At 39.5% G+C, this 21,420-nt stretch overlaps 1 protein-coding gene across 19 annotated transcripts in view; it reads right to left on the bottom strand.

Moving 5' to 3' along the window:
* TENM2 (teneurin transmembrane protein 2) overlaps nt 1-21,420 on the bottom strand; it is a 716,795-nt gene that overhangs the window by 92,486 nt on the left and 602,889 nt on the right. For 15 of the 19 annotated variants that reach the window (XM_079964734.1, XM_079964747.1, XM_079964746.1 and 12 more), the window contains 3 exons: nt 13,949-14,143; nt 3,158-3,358; nt 2,069-2,281 (listed from right to left, as the gene is read on the bottom strand). In XM_079964734.1, the coding sequence (XP_079820860.1) occupies nt 2,069-2,281; nt 3,158-3,358; nt 13,949-14,143 (609 nt within the window). The remainder of the gene's footprint in view (nt 1-2,068; nt 2,282-3,157; nt 3,359-13,948; nt 14,144-21,420) is intronic. The other 4 variants (XM_079964745.1, XM_079964748.1, XM_079964751.1 and 1 more) reach the window with 1 other exon arrangement.

The raw sequence follows: 21,420 nt of genomic DNA, 5'->3' as shown, positions 1-21,420 counted from the left end.
AGTTTGAGAGGAGTGCTTATGCGTCAATATTTTACACTGGAAAAACAAAGTTCAAATCTGTAGACAATGCTTTGGAAATTATTTGCAGGAAAGACTGTGACAGTGCACATTGACAGTACTTCAAAAGTGGTTGTTTTTTCCTCTCACTTGTGAAAAGCAAGGTAAAATGTTTTCTTCATAGTTTAGCCTTTATAGTTGGAACTATTAACCAGTAGGCGTAAAGTGTTATCTAGAACAAATCATATCTGAGCAATCTAAATACATTCATCTTGTTGGGTGCACAGTAACATCAAACTAAGATTGCAGTCCTATACACACTTACCTGAGGGTAAGTCTCACTGAATTAATTCGGACTTACTTCTGAGTAGATATGCATAGGACTGCACTGTAAGACACTTAGGTTACAAAAATACATGAAGACATTTTTAAGAATAAAGACGTTAACACAAAGTTAGTGGAATAAGGTAAACCTTTTTGGAACAATTATTGATTAGACACAACATTCATATAAACCGAAATTAGTCTTGAAATTTACCCCATAAATGAACCACATTAGAAGAGATGCTGCTGCTGTTGCTGTAGAAATGCATAAGGCCAAAACAAAAACAAAAACAGAAAACCAGCCTGCATCTGCTTGGGAATATCGATTCAATGTTTATAAACTGTGTTAGAAGTATGCTATAGCAGTATGCCAGCATCACCTTTAAATATGTGCAGGATATATATATTTTAAAGGTCATATCTCTTTCTAATTTAAGTGTGTGTCCCAAAAGGTTTAGCTACCCAAAGAGACTTAAAAAAAAGACACTTAACAAAAATAAAATAAAATTCTGACAAACACATCCAAATAACTTTGGTTTAAAACAAAAACAAGTCACTGGTAATAGGGCTGTCCTTTTAGAGTCTCCAGTTGCCATCATAATTTCAATTATAATTTGTCCTTTTAAAAAATGTTTCATTCACCCACCAAAGAAACGTTTAAAAAAAGAATATTGAATAACTGCTTGTTTTTAATTCTCCTGGACATTTTGAAAAAATTCGTTATCTAAATAAATGGCTCAGGAAAAAAGAAAACAGGCACACATTCTTGAGGTTTTTCTTCCAGGTTTACAAATAATGATGTGCTCAGTCTTGTATTACTTTTGTACACAACGTAAGTAAATTCTCAGCAGCAATCTGGGTTTTCCACGCACAGCATACATCTTGAAAGGATAAATTAAGTAACTTAGGTTTAAAATTCAAAATGGTCAAAAACATCTGAAGCGATATATGTTTGTTATTACTTTCCAGGCTGACATATCACAGTGGAGATGCAATTGTGTTAGTCATGGCACTCGGCATGATTCCAAAGCTGTGCTGAGTAGCATGCTGTTTGGAAAGGGTATACCAGCATGCTGTAGCATTGGCTCGGCCCTCCCATGCTGTGTCAGTCTATAGGCAAACACCATGACCACTGTCACAGAACAACGCATGAAAATGCTAGGGAGCTATTTCTGTAACAACGGGAAGCCAGTTCCCCCTCAACTTGACCCCTGCTCTTGATGGGTATTGTGGTGATGTGTTTTGAATGGAATATTTAATAAGCAGGAAGCATCAGGTCAGGAAGTGAAAAAAGAAGGACATTTGTTGAAACACACACACACTAAAATTTAGTTGAAAATCTCATCTTGTAGGTAATATCCACATAGAATAAATAGTATATCATTTAGTGGAAACCTAGTTTACATCAGTATACAATTTAACTTAGTACTGACTTGAAACATATTTTCCTGCTTGGGGTTTCAGAAATGAAGCTGTTTGTTTGCTTATAAAAACTTAAAATCTAAATATTTTTCAATAGAAACTGATGACTGCTCCAGTTATAAAACTGCAGTTATAAAATTAATTATTTATAAAATATAAAACAACCCACATCTCAACCAAATCATAAATACAAATGTCAGCATAAAAAACAAAGACCACAATAACTCTAAAAATTGGAAGCATAAGAGTCCATAAAGGGACAGCCCTTTGCCATACACAATAGTAACTATGTTTCTACAAGTTATGAAAAGAAAGCAATATGTGCCTGTTTCGGTGGCTGTCGTTTGCCTACCAATGGTGCAGTGCTCCCCATTCCAGCCCTCTCGGCATTCACATTTCCCATCTTTACAAGTTCCATGCTCTGTGCAGCGGGGATGGCAGACACGTTGGTCACAGGCTACCCCCGTCCAGCCCTCTTCACAGCGACATGCTCCGCCAATGCAGACACCATGGGTGCCACAGTCTACAGAGCACACTTCTGGAGGGAGAAAAAAGAGGAATTCGGTTATTGCCAAACATTGTCATGGGTACTGGCAGCATCTTGGATTTAGGGATTTGCACTATCATCGGCAAGATATGCAGAAGGGGTACACCTTTGGAACTCAAATGGTTGCTACGACCTACTCAAGCCTTTGCAATTCTGCTGAGAAAGCCAACAAGAAAGACCACTTCAAAGTGAAATTTATGCTACAGACATCTCAGTAAACCAGCCTAGCTTGAAGATTCACCCCAATTAATACCTAAGAAAATGAGTACATTTTTAAATCACCAATTTGTTGGATGTACCCTGAGCTGCCACATCTAGATGCCAGGATGCCTCTTCATGACCATGCTACAAAATACAGCCTCCAAAAATGAAATAAATTGGAAATGTAAGTCTTTTGTATTTTGACCTTATTTATCAGCAATATATGCCAGCTACATTATCATTCAGATACCTTTTAAGGAGTGAGAGTAAGTAGGATGGAATCATGTTAGTTACCAAGAATCATATGGATACGTGAAGAAGGACAATCAACATTTTACCTTAAAATATAAAGTGAGAATGGTGGGGCAAGAACTAAATTTCAAAATTACATTGTATTACTCTAATCAATGAAAAAAATAGAATGAAAAAATATGTGTCATATACTATACCTTCATGTGTGAGAGAAGTAGCAGACTCATCAGAATCATTAAGAGAGCTTCAATATAGGTGTCTGAACTTACCTTAGAAGTGTAGCAGTCACTGTAACAGTTGAGTTACTGAGCTGAATCACTGATTTGTACTATCTTGAATGAGTAGTCAAGGACCATTGACTATCAAGATTTCAAAAGGCTAAAATAAATTGCACAAATTAAATGTTTTTCTTACCAACGGAGCAGTCTGGTCCCATCCAGTTGGGATCACAGTTACAGAGGCCTGTGTCAGAGAGGTATGTGCCATGCCCACTACACTGGTCTGGGCACTGGGCACGTGGAAGTTCACAGTTTAAGCCTCCCCAGCCTGGGCTGCAAAGACACTCTCCATTTACACAGATACCATGGTTGGAGCAGGAAGGATCCAAGCAATCAACTAAACACACACAAAAAAACAAAAACAAAACAAACACTCTGTGAAAAAGGTCAGTGCACAGAATGTACAGTCTGAATTGACACCATTTGATGGATCTGTGCTCAGCAGGTTCCGCCTTGCTGCAATGAACTAGAGCAAACACGTGCAGTTGTTCTTTAGGCTATCTATTTTGGGAATCTGAAAATATAAAAAGGTCACTCTGCTTGCTCTGGAAGAAATTCCAAAAGCTGAATCTAGTCAGAAAAACAAAGGAAGGAGAGATCATCAAAACAAAGTTGCAGGCAGGGCTAATTTGAAAACAAACCACAATATTCCAAACATTGGGATACCTAAGTGGCTTTTATTCAGTTCTAATTCTGCAGATGTTCCAACAGCACAAACCTGTACATAGCAATTTCTGTAACTGAGAGTCATTAAGAATCTAATCCTTTGTGTTTTTCTGTAGAATCTCTCAAAATAATTACCCCTCTAATTTACAAAAGCTTTATCCTATTGAGAAGAGATGGAAAGGCTACAACAGAGATGGAAAGGTTCTCTCTCTTTCTGTTACCTGATTTAAGATGTCAATCTGAATGCTTAAGTCAGCATAAACCAGGTTGTCAACACAAGATATCCATATTGATAGACACACATTCCCCCCCCCCAGCTCTGCAAATGACTCCAGTGTACCATACATTCACACCAGAGTGCTGTTATGTTCAAGTGGGAGAGGGGCAGATTTGGTGGGAAGAATAGTACTGAACAATCCCACTAAATGTGCTGATCAGGAAAACATCAGATCCCCAATGAACATGCCAAACAAGAGCACAACTTTTGAAGAACTTGTGACAATTGCCTGTTTCCACACAAGCATCTGTATCTGAAAATGTGAGCTATTTTATCCCAGCAGCTATTTTACCTGTGATGGGGTTTGGAGTCCCCTTTTCCTTAATTTCTCCTGCCACTCTGCACTGAGTAGTTCTGCGAGATAGAAATGCCACCTTGCCAAGCCCCCATCAGCATTACTGATATGAAAGTTTGCTAAGCAGCCAAAACACACACCCTTAAGTTCTGTACTTTGAATCATTCTGTGTGGCTGTTGAACAGTGGTAGTATCGGGGGTGGGTGAGTGGGATGGGATCCAGGAAGGGACACATAAGGGCACAAAATGCATTTCTTGGTGGGGTAAAGCTTCCCCCCAAAATAAATATTCACATTTTCCATCAGTAAAAGGAAAGATGGAACTGGAAGGCCTTTCCATCCACACTGCTGAGAGAAGCGTCACCACATTACTCCTTTAACTGCCATTTAACCCCACACATTTCATCAGGCTACAGCAGATATGATGGGACTTCAGAGTTTCTTCATTTGTTCACCTGAGGAGACCAATCACTTTTGGCTCCTCTTCTTAAACTCTTCCCATTCCAGCTGGATATTACAAGAAATTTGTAATTAAGAACTAGTGCTTGACTTGGCTTTCTTCTACCTTCCAAATTGTTGCATGCACAGAATAGGGCCCGCTCACATAATGGAACCTTTCTCCCTTCTCCTTCCACAACAAAGCCCTTACTCCCCAAACTGCTCTGCTGGGTTGGGGGAACCACAAAAACAGATTTAGAGTGTACAGGGGCACTTGCACTACTTTGAATCCCATCCAAAATGTCTAGGAAATTCTAGCATACTTGGGTCTCAAGGATTTCAATACAGTGCCTACTACTGCTGCTACTGCAGGACATGCAAACCCTCTTGGGACTGTGTGACCTACCGCCACTGCGGGGCTGTTTGGGTTTTGTCCAGCTCTAGTGCCCTCCACCACTCCCACAGGGTCTATCAGGCCATTTTGCACTTCCACTTGCGCCTTTAGCACTCAGAAAATGACATGTGCCAGTTGCCATGCCATATCTCTACTCCTCTAGGTCTGCCATGTCCAGCATGAAAGCTAATTAGCATGTCCTTCTGGTCTTGAGTGAGGACTTGACTGCCCTTTAGTTTGATGTTTTTGTCATGTTGCTGAATAATTAGTTCAGTAAGTTGAGACCCAGCTAGGTAGGATTTTAAACAGGTGGTAAGCAGCAGCTCAGAAAATTTTGTATAAAGTCTGGCAACTGATTATGAAAGGGATGAGTTTAGAGGTTGATCAGGTCAAGGTATATATGATTAGTTGTAGAACTGATCAATAGGGGAGGGATAAAGTAAGAATTAATTAAATAGTAAAGGGGGAATCAGCTATGAATTAATTAGCAAGGGAATCTAACATATACAGATGCTGAGGCGAAGGTGATGCCTCAGAGAAAGATCAGCAACAATGTACAGGGGCAGGGGTAAATCCCAGAAAAAGAGAGTTCTGAATTAAGAGAGAAAATGGTAACTTTACCCTAAGTCTGTAATCACACACACATTCCTCACTGCACCCAAATTCTCTGCACTTGAACACATATGCAGAACCAGAATTAGAAGGCCACAGGCAACCATCAAAATCAGATCCCTTTCAAGAGAGACAGGAAAAATGATCTGGCTCTCCAAGGGAAGGATAACACTAAAGATCATTTTGGAGTAATGATGCTTTTCTGCCTTCGAGTGATTGGAGGATGACAACCCATTTGGTGGCGTCTTGTGCCCACACACAAAAACAGAAAACATTGTTACTTCCAAGGAGTATCATGAGTGTACTAACTTATAATTATGTCAGTTTCTAATCTCTAGCTACATCTTCCCCAAAGAATTATCATATTGTTTCTTTAAGCAGGGCCTCAAAAGCCACCTCTGTTTTACCATGGTCCATGGTGTTTGAAGCATGGTTGATGATGGTAAGAAGGAAAAAAAATGTGAGAAGGATGCCAGGGCAGAAACAGACATACTAGCATGCAGAAAGTATCCCAGCCCAGGAGGAAGATACTTTTGCCATGGTGGCTGAAAACAATTATTTTATAATGATTAAGGTTTTAAGCTCTCTTCGTCTTTCATATAACATGCGAATGCTGAATATTTTCAGTTTAGAGCTATATCCATTCTAAGATAGTAGGAAGAAGGGCATTTTCTCAGTCGGAACTCACTGGAACTGAGTTCTGGCACCTCTCAGGTAGGTGCCATTGCCATTATAAGAGAACAAGGGAGGCGTTCCTAGTGAGTTCCGGCACCACTTTTTTAAAAAAAAACAGCACTGGTCTGAAGTGATCATTTTTCTTTCAGTTGTACATCATCCTCTAGATTAAATGAAAGAGCATACTGTATAACTGCATACAAAGAATTAATGAAATGAAATCAAGAGTTTAGACTACATACTATCCACCCAATATAGCAGCTGTCCCATAAAAGAAAGAAAGAAAAACTAGAGGCCACAATCCATAAACTGTTGAAGCTAACAGGACTTCATCAGTATACAACTGCAAGTAATGTGGCTTAATGGGCTCATGGATCTTCATCATAGATTTATTTAGTATGACTAGTTTAACAATCTATTTTGGCTACTAACAACCATCCCATTTCCTTCCATTTGCTCACAAGCTGGTTTTCATCTTTTCATCATTTATTTTACCTTTTTCAGAAATAAAACAAACTGATCTTTAATTCCTGACCCTTGCATTTCTCTCTAGCTTCCCTTCACCTGACTTCCAGGAGCCCTCAGAGATAATTGCTAATAGCTTTGCAATTTCTTCAGCTAATTCCCTCAGCACCCAAACGTATACTTCATCAGACCATGTTGATTTAAATTTATTAAAATATGATCTATTCATTTCCTACCCCGACCTGTATTTCTTCTCTTTCTTGGTTATCTTCATCTGATTAATTTGTCTCTCTCAGTGAAAACTGAAGCAGAGTAGGCACTGGAAAATTATGGTTTTTGTATGTGTCACTAGCTTGCCTTTTACACAGAGATGGCAACCCATGGTTTTTCTTAAAATTCTAAAGATACTAGTTTAGCATAAGGTGAGCCTATGCATATTTACTCATAAGTAAGACTCACTGCCACTGGGACTTAATTATAGCAGTCATAAAAATGTCTCCTCCAAAGATCTATGGGACTTAGTCCTAAATGTATGTAGGACTGCATCCTTAATCCCACTGAGGATATCAGGGACATAGTGCCAAAAGGTATATCAGGAGGTTCTCTAGCATTGTCAAAGTGCAAGAATACCAGCCAGAGGTTTGCCCCTTTCAGATTAATTTGTTTTATAGATTCCAAAGATGTACACATTTGCTGTGTAGGTAAGAAAATAAAACCATTTGAAAAAATACAATCTAAATAATCAATTACAGGCAGCATCTAGAGCAAATAAACAAGTAGCAGATGAATAAACAAAAATGTAAGCAGCAGACCAACCAAGAATTTGCTGAAAAAGAGGTGTTTTCTTCATTGAACAGACCACTTGTGAACAAATCATTTGGGGAAGGGTTGTCTGCTTTGAGTGTCACAATAGAAAAAGGCCCTCTAGGAGCGACTGTGCCTCAGAAGGTAGTGTTATGCACAGAAGGGCATCACCAGTTGATCACAGATTCATATGGGAAAGTGGGGGAGATGGTCCTTTAAATATCATGGTCCAAAGCTGATTTGTATAAGGCTTTAAACATATACCTCCCACTCTGACCTGTGAATGAACTAGAATTGCACATCCTGAACTTGGTGGTATGGTATTGAATCCCACCTGAAAATAGTGACGGTCTGGAAGCACACACACCGTCTGCGTCACTTGAACAGAAAAGGCTCACTCCTACTAATCTGCACAGAATTAATTAAGCTAATCACTCTTCCCCATTGTACTAGGCCAGATGTAGAGAACTTGTAGTCCTCCGTATGTTGTTGGACTCTGGTACTCATCAACCCCAGCCAGCATGGCCAATGGTTCTGGTTGTTGTAGTCCAGCAACATTTGGGGGGTTACAGGCTCACTATTCCTGTACTAGGCAAATGTGTGTTACAGATTCCTGGCTCCATATCTAGTTCACAAAAATAGATACCAGGAATGCCTAGCAATAGTGATGTTACTGCTGCTTACTGGGACAGTGTAGGGGTGGGCAGAGCAGTGGTGCAGTTATGACTACAAAGGTACATCAATAGGAAACCTGGATTGGATTCCCCAGTGCAACCACCCCGTCCTGAGACATCAACCTCCCCAACCCAGTAAGCTTCAGTTCATCACAAAGCATTATCATGCGCATGACAGTCTAGCTACAGAGTGATGTCAGCACTAGTTGCTAGAGGCTCAGGGGGTGAGAAAGGGCCCTGAATCACAGCCCATTTTATTTTTTAGAAGGATGTCCAATATTATTCAGAAAGGATTTGTGAATGGAGCCTATCATACTTAGACAGTGCATCTCAAAAGTTGTCTTAACAATATGAGACTTAGAATCTGCAACCCCTTAGAGCTCAGCTCATTAGAACTCATTTAGTGATGAAGCCTCCATGGATTGACAAAAGGGGAGAGTGAATGTAATTTATTCCCACAAGGACAAAAAAGAAGGTCAAGGAGTTTCCCCGACAATGTGTTCTGTAAGCTCCTCTAGGGCCAAGAATTACACTTACAAAGTTAAATGCCATTGAAAAATGACTCAACCATGAAAGTGACAAGAAAAACACTGTTAACCTAACCTAATTTGTTAATTTCACTCACTTTCTACCCCAAATTGCATTGAATGAAGCCTGACAAGTTAGCTATTTTCATTTTTGTGTGCAGACTTAATAGAGCAACAGTGTTTATGCAGCAAAATTTGTAGATCACAAATATTGATTTTGGTGCCATGGCCATTTCAGGTAAATTGTTTGAACGATATGACTATGATGAATATCTGAAATAAAAAGCTAGCGGGGGGAAAATGCTGACCTACAGTATCCAATTCCATTTCCTAGCTGGAAAGTAGCATATGAATCAACCTTGATCATTCTTTCCAAAAGCACAAATCAATAGAGAAGATTTTTACCCTTTAATAAAAATTCAGGTATGTTTATGTGTTTTGTTACTGTGTTAATTCCTGAAATGCAACGCAACAAGATTTTAAAACTGTTGAGGAACTGCCTTACTATTCATTATCTACACTACTAAAGGGGTGGGGAAGCTGTGTCCCCCTCAGATCTTGTTGGACTCCACCTCCCATCAGTCCTGGCCAGCAAGGTTATGGGAGTTGTAGTCCAGCAACATCTCAAGGGCCACAGGTTAATCCTGTACTATTCTATTCAGAAACCTTTGAAGAACTGTGCATAATGTTTGTAAAATGAAAGTGTTTAAAAGAACATGTGCCAATACTATGGAAATCTGTTTTTTCAAATGAGGCGTGCAAAAGGTTATTTTAACCTTTCTCGTCATGTTATTTCACCTTCTATGCTTGTAGTTAAAAAATCGATTTATCTTTCAAATTTCTTATCCTTCCATGCTTTTGATGAAATTATTTGCACCCTTTTTCCTAACACAGAGGAAGGTCAGACTCTAGCAGTCACAAAGAGTTTATAAAAAGAACAGGATTTCATTAATGTTCAAGTGTTTATGGAAAATGTAAAAGAACTGCAGTACAAAGGTGATCTGCCTGTAGATGATAGTATTCCTTTCCCATACTCTGATAACTTGGAGATGAAAACTAGTTTGAGGGAAAGGCAACACAGGTTCTGACTACTATGACTTGTAAAGGACAGCTGAAATGGAATAACAAAATGTCATGAGTATGAACATGTATAGACATTAACAGTAATAATTGACCATGGACTATAAACATTAATGTGTTATACAGCATTAACATTTCCTAGGTTTAATTTTGAAAATCTATTATAGCATTTTTTTCAAAGGAAAATGTGCTCATCTTGTAAGTAGTTCTTAAGTAGATGAATGAGCCCCTGTAATTATGTCGGATACAAAAAACTGCAGTGTACATTCTGAAAGCCAGCATTACTATATGCATGCATGGCTACTGTACATAAAATGCCAGGTATTTGTAAGCACTTTATGCAATAATGTAGTGATCATCAATCACTGCCCCTGCCTCTGCCTCTGTTGCGCTCTCTCTCTCTCTCTCTCTCTCACACACACACACACACACACAGAGAGAGAGACATAGAAATAATACACTTTTATTAAAGGCTTAGGTAATATTAATAGCTTTCACTTCAGTAAGCTTTAGATCAGATAGTAGGGGAATTCACACTGCTTACAAGATTTGGTCCAGCCCCCACTTCTGTGCTCTGAACAAGAGCAAAATTCAATCCAAAGTGCTTTGGAAGCTGTCCAATTCTGCTTGGAGTTTGAATCTTGACTTGGAAAATGAAACTCATGCCTTCCGCATTATGGAAAAATTCTTTTGACAGAAATGGATGAGATGTGCAAGCAAAGTAGCCCCCCCCCCACTTCTGAGTGGATAATGTCTGCCAAACTACAACTACATTTGCCAAACTAAAAAAATATTTACAGATTTTTGTGCTGAGCATCTTTAATTCCTCCCCTCCAAAAGGATTATATTATTGGCAGAACTGGATGGAAATGGCTTGCATGGTAGCACCTTTGGAAAGATGAACACACATGTTTTGGGCAATGAAAGAGTTAAGCAAGAAACTACAATCAAAAGGTCCAGAGATATTAGTGTTGTGCACCTTTAAAGTGGATTTTAAAGTGGGGGGTGAGATAACTAAAAGGCAAATGCTTCAATTCTCGTGGTTTTATGAACAGCAATGTTATTATTAAAACGTCATACATTGTAAAGGAAATGTCAGAACAGTGGAGCCAGAGACATATGATTTAAAAAATAACTTGAGCCTTGTCTTCTGCTCAGTTCACACCAAAACTCACAGAAACAAAGTGCAACACTGATTTGAGAGGAGAGGATGTGTGGAAACAGGACACAAAGACCATGTCCAGCAGTTTTCAATCAAGCACAACCAGCAGAACTAGCAAAGAGCACAGACAAGAGAACAAGGTGATACACATTGTTTCAACATCTCTTCCCCAAAGCGCAGTGCGTAGAGAGCTCTGGTAAAAGCATGCCATCTAATTAGAAGCTTAGATCTATCAGTTATGAATACCCCCCTCTAACCATGGCATTTTATTTATATGGCAAATCTAACAAGAAATGTTTGAATTTTTGCAAATCCACTATTTGCAGCATTTTTAAAACATCTGAACCTCTGAAGCACCACAAAAAGGTCCCCGCTTCACTTTGGAGAGATTCTACCAGGACAATTAAGCCCCAAGCCCCAAATCTGTCTGAAGTAATTCCACTTTCATTTTTGATACAAGATTTGTCAGACCCTATTGCATGTCCCAATCAGACAGTTCCTCTGTACATTATCCATGGGGATAAAACAATGTGATAAAACAATGTGATAAAACTGATGGAGACTAAATGGCCATTAAGGCATTAGCAGCATACATCTGAAGCCCACAACAAAATGTGGAAGCATATTCCATAAGAGGAGTGCTTCTGTGTACACCTCCAACCTGCAACAGAGCCTTGTAGTTCTGTTCAGGTTAAATATTAAAATTATCAATATGTGCACTTAAAAAATAAAAACAGAAAATTAAAATTAATACCAAAAACAAACATACACATCAACAGTCATGTTTGGATACATTTGCTCAAACAAACATGCTGAAAAAAGCACAGCAAAGGCACCTGTCTGATATCAGTAGGCAGGGAGCTCCAAAGTACAGGTACTGCTACACTGAAAGATTGATATTTTACAACTGCAAAACAAGTAACATGAGACAGATCAAAGTGGTCAAGTGGGCATATTTGGGGCAAGGTGAGACATTAGGTGGGGGTTGAGTTTCAGGAGTGGAGGGGATAAGGGATAAGGAACAGGCCTCACACACAAAAACCTTCTCCTACTATGAAATATAGTATTAGACGGCTGGTAACCCAAATCTTATTATTTTACAGCAAGGGTGGGGCAGAATGCATTTACGGAGATGCAAAATATATCCATCAACCATAACCCCCAGTTATCAGAGGCTTCAGAAACAGGGCTGGCTTTTCTGTGCAGCAGGGTAAAGCAACTTGGAAAGGAATTGGTGTGTGAATTTTGCAGCAAGACTTTTAAATGTGTGTGGCTCTAGCCGTACAAGGGGTGCATGTCATTTGGGCTCTAGATGAGGCAGCAAAATGCCTCAAGCAAGCACTGTTGAGCAGGTACATCCCTGTGTTCCTCTGCTCTCGGTTTTCTTTTCAATAGGTTATTTTCACCTGACACATGACAATCTTCTGTCTTAAACTGCTCTCAGCTACAGACTTACTCGATAGCTTTATTCACACATTATTCCAAACTGTGTGGAGTTAATGCATGGAGATGACGCCAGGGCTGCACACAGTGCTCCCACCTGCTGCATCATCTCCCCAAATGGAAAGATCTCTAAGCAGAATGTAAGTGTATCCTCCTGCACTTAGAAGCCTCCCCATGATCCGGAACCTACATGTGGCACACATACTGCCACAGCAGGACTCACTTTACCTTAGCAATTAAGGAAGTGCACTAAACAAGGAAGCTGCCTTTGCAAATGACTTTAGAAGAGGTTGAAGCAAATCAGCATGCTTCTACTATTCCTGCAATATGTGCTAATATAAAAGGAAGCTGGAGGTGTTTCAAATTACCTCTTACTTTCCCTTAAAGGAGTGCTTCCTTTGCCTACAAGTATGTCCTGACACTGAATTCTAAATATGTAGGTAAAAAATTGGCATGCTCATCCCCCGAGGACGGGTATGCTCAAGAACAGAGAACGGTCCATACTGTCACATGCATTCCTTACATGATAATTTAGTAGGAACATAGCATTGGATGCTGATAGCATAAATCTTCTACTGTACATGGAACCAGCTACTTTGCATGCTTCGACTGTAGCACCTTATTTTCTGGCAAAGTGGAGTATGCTTCTGAAAGCAGCAGTATTAAATGAAATCTCTCCATTTATGGCATGCAACACCTTACAAAAATTAACCATATACAAAAATCATTAAAAAGCTTGATTGTTGGCCATATATGGTCATGTTCGATTCCACTTCTCTTCTCTGCCCCCAACTCCTTCTGCAGAAAACTGCAGCTACTTAAATGTTCAATACAAAGTGCTTTTTAGAATTCATTAAATTGCCGTCCTTTCTGTGTACCATCTACTTTCCTTTAATTCAACGTGATTGCATGTAACAATAATAATTTACTCTACATGGGGTCACTAAGTGACATGGATACCTGTAGTCTTTCAAATCTGGTTCCTCTTTTTCTGAATTAATTATGACTGAAGTGTTTGCTTTTATGGGTTTCCAATTATGCCATTTTATATACCGTCTTTTTTATTTGTTTTGTTCTGCATTTTGCACTTTAAAAACGTTCAATAAATATAATCCATATTTCAAAAGAAAGAAAAGATGGATCTGGACTCTTCAACAAAAGAATCACTCAGATTTACCTATGGTATATACTATTCTGCAATTGGTAGAATGATTAGGACTCTAAGTACATGGAAGAAAAGAAGTATAAATAAAAGTTCTACCAGCCAATAACACAGGAGGTACTGAATTCCTGAGATTCTTGTCCAGTACTATTATTCTTATTGTAACCACTGCATTATGGCACATTTCTTTTTGTCCTCTCACCCCCTTTACTCAACAAAAGCTGCAAAAATATAGTTTGTATTGTAGCATTTACCTTCCTCACAGTTTTCGCCTTTGTAGCCAACAGAGCAGACGCAGTTCCCTTCAATGCAAGAACCGTGGCCCCCGCATGAAGGATCAATACATTGGCTTATTGGTACATCACACTCTGGCCCTTTCCAGCCACTGTAGCACAAACAGGCTCCTTTGGTGTATTGTCCATTGCCACTGCACAGAACTGGGCACGCAGCTGGAAAATTGAATTAGAGAAAAAAAGGTAACAGCATGTCATGCATATATATCCACATACTGACTGTGTACAAGTCTATGGGTAAGACTATACTCATAAGCAACAGACTTCAAATTGTGATTTAATAGAAAATGCAAGTCATGCTGCTCTGATTGATCTTTGAGGACCTATAGATCTATGAGAGATGCAAATAACTTTTACTGAACAACCTACACTTGATGAAAAGAGACCCCAACTTTGGGGTCTGAATTTCATTTTATTTCAACAGTGGATATAATTTCAATAAATAGGTTCACTTTCTCATTTTGCACAATTTATAATCTGAAATCTATTACTTAATAAATCTCTATATCAAGCAGCACACAACTGTGGATATTGAATATTACAGCACTATCTTTGCATATGAAAGAAAAATAATTTCCATGCATTTTATAGTCACAACTATAAAAGCAATAGACAATTAAGGTATACAGCATCAAATACAATAGGGCATTAAAACATCCTTAATTAAAAAAACACAATAAAATAAACAAGTTTAAAAACCAAGAATAGAGATAGTATTATTAAGGATGAACATTGTTTGACACGGTAGTAACATCTAAACGAAGGGACCTTTCGGATTAGCTGGGCTCTAAGTCAAAATAATAACATGAAAGATACATTATAATAATGTATTATTATAATGTGAGATCCAGGGGAGATGCTGTGGCAATGGCTTTACATGCTGTCCTGACTCATTTGGTGAAGCAAGGGAACTATGCGAGACTGTTATTTGTAGACTTTAGTTCTGCATTTAATACTATTCTTCCGCATTGATTGGTGCCCAAACTATTAGACCTGGGACTTCCACCATGTTTGTGCAGGTGGCTATTAGATTTTCTATCAAACCATTCCCAATGGGTCAGGATGGGTTCCCACATCTCTGCGGATCTCATCATGAATACGGGGACACCACAGGGGTGCGTGTTGAGCCCGCTTTTATATACGCTCTATACAGCTGACTGTGCCCCCAAATACCCCAGTAATAAGATCATTAAGTTTGCAGATGATACAACAGTGGTTGGTTTAATCATGGCTGGAGAGGGGGAGGTGGCCTATTGGAAGGAAGTTGAGCAGTTGGGGGAGTGGTGCAGGAGAAACAACTTACTCCTTAATTTAAAGAAAACAAAAGAAATTATTGTGGACTTTAGGAAATGTAAATTGAATATTCAGCCACTTATTATTGAGGGGAAGTGCGTGGAACAGGTCTCAGTGTTTTTACATTTCTGGGAATGGAGTTGAGAGATGACCTAACTTGGGGAGAAAACAGCAAAGACATGGTGAAGAGAGCACAGCAGAGGTTATATTTTCTGAGAATCCTCTGGAAAAACAATCGCTCAAAGGACCTGTTGATGGCATTTTACCATTGTACTGTGGAGAGTGTATTAACTTATGGTCTGTGTGTGTGGTTTGGGAGCTGCATGGTCAGGGAAAAAACAATGCTGTCCAGGGTTGTAAAGACTGCAGAGAGAATAATTGGGTGCACTCTTCCCACCTTGGATCAAATCTATGCTTCCAGGTGCCATAAGAAAGCTGCAGAGATAGCGCAGGATAGTGCGCACCCCGGAAATGATCTCTTTCAGCTTCTGCCTTCTGGAAGAAGGTACAGGGTTATAAAGACTAGGACTAGCCACCTGAGAAACAGTTTCTACCCAAATGCAATTTTGGTTTTAAACGCAGTGTAACAAGTCTCTATGGGAGTATATTGTATTTAAAAATGGGGTATCAGAGTTATTAGGGGGCTAACCAGGTTGGGATAGCTAGGATAGCAGGCTTGCTGGGTTTTGAATGTTTTATGTAGATTTTTCAATTTCGTTGTTCTGTATGGGACAACGACAATAACGATTATCGTATCGTATTGTAAACGTCCTTAACACAAATAACTGAAATGTTATAGAAAACTGTAATTACTCCTTACATTTTACCCATTCAAAAGCATGAAGACCTGAATATGTGCATATTAACATGAAGGTATACTTATGTTATGGGAAGTGGGTGGCGCTGTGGTCTAAACCACAGAGCCTAGGGCTTGCCGATCAGAAGGTCGGCGGTTCGAATCCCTGCAATGGGGTGAGCTCCCGTTGCTCGGTCCTAGCTCCTGCCCACCTAGCAGTTTGAAAGCATGTCAAAGTGCAAGTAGATAAATAGGTACCACTCTGGCAGGAAGGTAAATGGTGTTTCTGTGCGCTGCTCTGGGTCGCCAGAAGCGGCTTAGTCATGCTGGCCACATGACCCGGAAGCTGTACGCCGGTTCCCTCGGCCAATAAAGCGAGATGAGCGCCACAACCCCAGAGTCATCCACCACTGGACCTAACGGTCAGGGGTCCCTTTACCTTTTTATACTTATGTTATATAGTTATGTATATATTTATAGAAAGGTCATTTTTAAAAATCAAATAATGACTGTAAGCTATTACTATTTTAGGTATTAGCTATTTCTATCAATGTCAAGATGTGTTTATAAGTGCTGTGTGAGGCTTCTCCAAGAATAGAAGGTCTCAGTGCATCTCTCATATCCTGTCTAACCCTCCTCTTTCAGCTCAATCAACGAATGCATGCATAGACGTCCTGTCCCATTCTTTGTAACCACCTGGTGTGCTTGATGGGGATCCCTCCATGCGTAGGAATTATGCTCACAGAAGGAGCGGACTGAACTCATTTGTTTTCAAGGGATTCTAAGAAGAAGATTATTGATACCCACTTAATTAGTTTACATCATATTTATTTTGAAATGAATGGAATGTAAAATAGATATATGTAAAATTTGTGGCTAATGATGTATATAATGTAATGTGTGTTGTTGTGTATCAGTATGTAAGTTTATGTTGATTGTTGAATAAAGTTCTTTTTAAGAAAGGAAATATCATGCTGATGTTACACAACACAATACATACAAAACAGTACATATATACATGTACACAAAGAAAAAATGTAGAGGCTTCACAGTAGAAAGCATTTACTGGCTTCTGATTCATAGTTATGTCACAAACCACATGAATTTTCGTTTCTGACACTGCCCAACATGATTTTTTTAAAAAATCTATTTAATTAGACCAAAGCAATAAATTGCAGCTTATTTCTCATTATGATGACGCAGAAAATGGTGGGATCCCCGCCCAAGTCATGGTCATTATGTTTCCTGAATAACACTCAGGAAAGCTCAGGTTTGTGCTTCTGCAGCTCACTCCCTCTGTCAGGGCAGTCCAACTGTTATTCATGGCTCAACTATCTGTTCATTTCACTCTCTGTTATGAAAGCAATGGAAAATGTATGCATGTGGGGAAAGTTCCACAAGAACTTTCTAACACTTAACATGTAGCTCCTCCTCCTTATCACTTGGAACATTCTCCACTCTAGCACAGTCACTATGAGAAAGGCTCTCCACATTCATTCATTCATTCATTCATTCATTCAACCAACCCTTCTTCCTGCAGGAGCCCAAGGCAATGAAGACCATAACAATATAATCTACACCAGGCGTCAGCAAACTTTTTCAGCAGGGGGCTGGTCGACTGTCCCTCAGACCTTGTGGGGGGCCGGACTACATTTTGAAGGGGGGGGGGAATGAATTCCTATGCCCCACAAATAACCCAGAGATGCATTTTAAAAAAAAGCATACATTCTACTCATGTAAAAACACCAGGCATGTAAAACTCATGTAAAAACACTAAGGCCCCCGGGCCTTAGTTTGCCTACCCATGATCTACACTATAAAACTTTTTTTTTTTTAAAAAAAAAAAACCTAAAACAAAGCAGTAACAGCTGCTAAAATTTCAGTGGACATCCCTATCTCAAAGGCATTCTGTGTGGCAGCTGCTGTCATGTTTTCAAAAGCTGTCAGGTGAAGACTCCTTACTGCGGCTTAAACACAGAGCTGTAATATGTAATTCTGAGCTATGCTGCAGCAAAGAAGGGGGAGCTAATCCTGTGTAGAAAAGGCAAGTCCCAGTGCAGGGCCCTGCAGTCTGCTCCCTCAGCACAAGCACTCACAGGAGCAGGCTGAAGCTTTATGGACTGGGCTGTATTAGACAGTATGGTGGAAATCCTGTCTTTTATTATTTCAGAAGTAAACGACAATTTAAGACAGAAGTTCATTATTCCACAGACCACTGGGAAGTATGCTGTAGACAGATGTGCAATCAATTTATTACCAGTGCTCTTCAAGCTGACCCTGTGAGAATCCTTCCTCAAGAGGATAATTAATTCTGCATCTGTAATAACTCAAGCCAAAATGTTCTTTTTAGCAGAAATTAAACTGCTGCTGTTGTGATATTGTATATGTTTTCCCCAATGAGAAAGATGGATGGTGGTTCACTAGGGTCTAAGCTGAAAACTACAAACTTATTCCATATCTAATTTTACTCTAACCTGGAAAAAAACTTCAGTTGTGAACAAAATGCTTCACAAACAGGCAATCTATTTTACTTTCCAAGCAATGAGCAGGAAGTGAAGATGTTGGGTTTTCTTATCTGTCAGAATGATATAATCTTATTTAACCCTTCAATCTAGAAACCCAGCACAATCTTCAGAATGTATGTTTTAAAAGAGGGGAATTTCAATATTTTCCCAAAACCATTTCAACTATTTCCCCTCTTTCATTCCCATCCTCATTCAGGACATTTCCAACAGAAAAAAAACCTCTTTCCAACTCTTTTTTTCTATTTCTGTTCTCACATGGCCAGCCCCCCATACTAACAGTTCCTGTCTCCTTAGTTTAACTCAATGTGTTTCCTAATCCCAGTTTTCTCTCTTTCACCACCAAATTCTCAGGCTAACTTCCCTTAAGATCTGCATACCTGCTATCTAGGAAAGATAAGGTAAAGGTACCCCTGCCTGTACGGGCCAGTCGTGTCCGACTATAGGGTTGTGCGCCCATCTCACTTAAGAGGCCGAGGCCAGCACTGTCCGGAGACACTTCCGGGTCACGTGGCCAGCGTGACGAAGCTGCTCTGGTGAGCCTGCACCAGCGCAGCACACGGAAACGCCGTTTACCTTCCCGCTATAAAGCGGTACCTATTTATCTACTTGCACTTAAGGGTGCTTTCGAACTGCTAGGTGCGCAGGAGCTGGGACCGAAAGACGGGAGCTCACCCCGCCGTGGGGATTCGAACTGCCGACCATGCGATCGGCAAGCCCTAGGCACTGAGGTTTTACCCAAAGCGCCACCCACGTCCACATCTAGGAAAGATAAGACTAACTAAATTGCATGTTTTGTTTGGCACCAGCAAGTATAGATTCCCTGCTGACACTAAACTTTCAAGGACAAAAATACTCCTTTAGCTCCAAGCAGAGCTGCAGCCAATATGACTGGTTGTTCAAAGCATTCATGTTGACAATGCATAGCTGAATGTTGAATTTAGAAGCAGAGAAGTTTCTTGAGTGGGTGGCTGTCCAATTGGTTGAGACCAGGAGACACTGTCTGTTTTCTTGAATCATGCTCGTCTAGCTTCTATCCAAATGAAGCTTAGGTTCAAAATTTGTCATCATGATCTGGTTGCTGCTACAAAAGCTTTTTCTTCTGAGGGTGGGTTCCATTTACATAATGTTTGGAAATATCAGCTATATAGGTTTGTTATTTTCTGAATTTTGAAATATTATGAAAAAATAGTTTACATTGCTTTTCAATTTTTAAATACTAATTTAAAAGACAAATATAAAAACGTATTGTTTTTGTGTGAAGTCACTGTAGGGTAGTACTTCTCTAGTAGTAATTGCATTTTTAACAGACTTCAGACAGGGATAGAGGCTGTTATCCTGTTTTATTGTTAAGTGGCCTTTGAAATGTGGTCACATTGGTATTGTAGGTGCACAATACCATTTTTACCACACAAACTGACCTTCTCAGGAGTCGTTGATCACCATAAATAAGGCTGACACCATCTAGCAAAAAAGGATTCCCAATTATGGATGATACTCACTCAGGCATACTTTGGGAAATTCTCAAACAGAAATGCAACCTTTAATGATATATTTTTATTCTATCTTACAACTTACTTCTTCTTTCATTGTAAGTAAAACTATGGGCACCGATTTGCCATTTGTGGTATAGATAACAGAAAACCAGGTAAGGCTTACAAAGCTTTATATTACTTTACATTCAGTACTCTTGCTTTTAAAAACTGCAAGAGAAACAGATACAGAGACACAAATGTATGACCATTCTCCTAATGAGAACTGTGGTAATAATTTAAATTTCTTATTCCAGTGCTATCAAACTACACATTAGCAGGCAAAAAAAAAGAGAATAATAGAAGGACAAAAAAATCATCAGGTGTGTCAAATTCCTGACATTCAGAAGCCATGTGGGGAAAGCAGCACACGCTGACTTAAGCACTAAAGTATAGATGCTTTAATTAATCCGGGGTGAATTTAATTGCTTTAGTTAAGTGGAAATCGGGTTAAAAATGATGCAGAGCATGCTGGGGTGTGTTAAAAACATGACATATGAGTTGGATGAATCGATAAATTAAAAGTGCACAGATGTTTTAATTAAACCCAGAGAAGTTAACCAAGATCACTAGAGACTTTTAAGCCCATGATTAATTCAATTCATTTTAAATACCTGTAGAGATATGAGGCTGCCTCCATTTTGAGAGTTATAAAAGTTCTCAATCAATAAGCACTTAAGCTGCTTGGGTAAAAAAAAGCCTTTAAGAATAACAGAAGGCAGATCACTGGGTTCAAGACTTGCTAGTACCAGCAGCTATGAGCAACTGGAAAGGATGAAAAAGAGGAGCAAAGACATAAGAATGTAAGAGCCTGGTGGATCAGACCAATGGCCCATTCAATCTGGTATCGTGTTCTTACAGTGGCCAACCAGATGCCTGTGGGAAACCCGTAAGCAGGACCTGAGCACAAGAGCACTCTTCCCTCCTTTGGTTTCCAGCAACTGGTATTCAGAAGCATTACTGCCTCCAACCATGGAGGTGGAACACAGCCATCATGGTAGTATTCACTGATAGCCTTATCCACCAAGATTTTGCCTATTCCTCTTTTAAAATCATCCAAGCTAGTGGCCATCACTGCCTCCTATGGGACTGAGTTCCATAATTTAACTATGAGCTGCAAGAAGAAGCACTCCCCCCCACCCTATCCTGAATCTTCAGTGGATATCCACAAGTTGTAGTGCTATGAAAGAGGAAGGAAAACGTTTCTCTGTCCTATTTCTCCATGACATGTATAATTTTATACACTTCTATCATGTCACCTTTAAACTGACAAGTCCCAAATTCTGTAAC

This window comes from Podarcis cretensis (assembly GCF_951804945.1).
Source record: "Podarcis cretensis genome assembly, chromosome: 2".
NCBI classification, from domain to species: Eukaryota; Metazoa; Chordata; class Lepidosauria; order Squamata; family Lacertidae; genus Podarcis; species Podarcis cretensis.
This window is presented reverse-complemented; position numbering and strand designations above follow the sequence as displayed.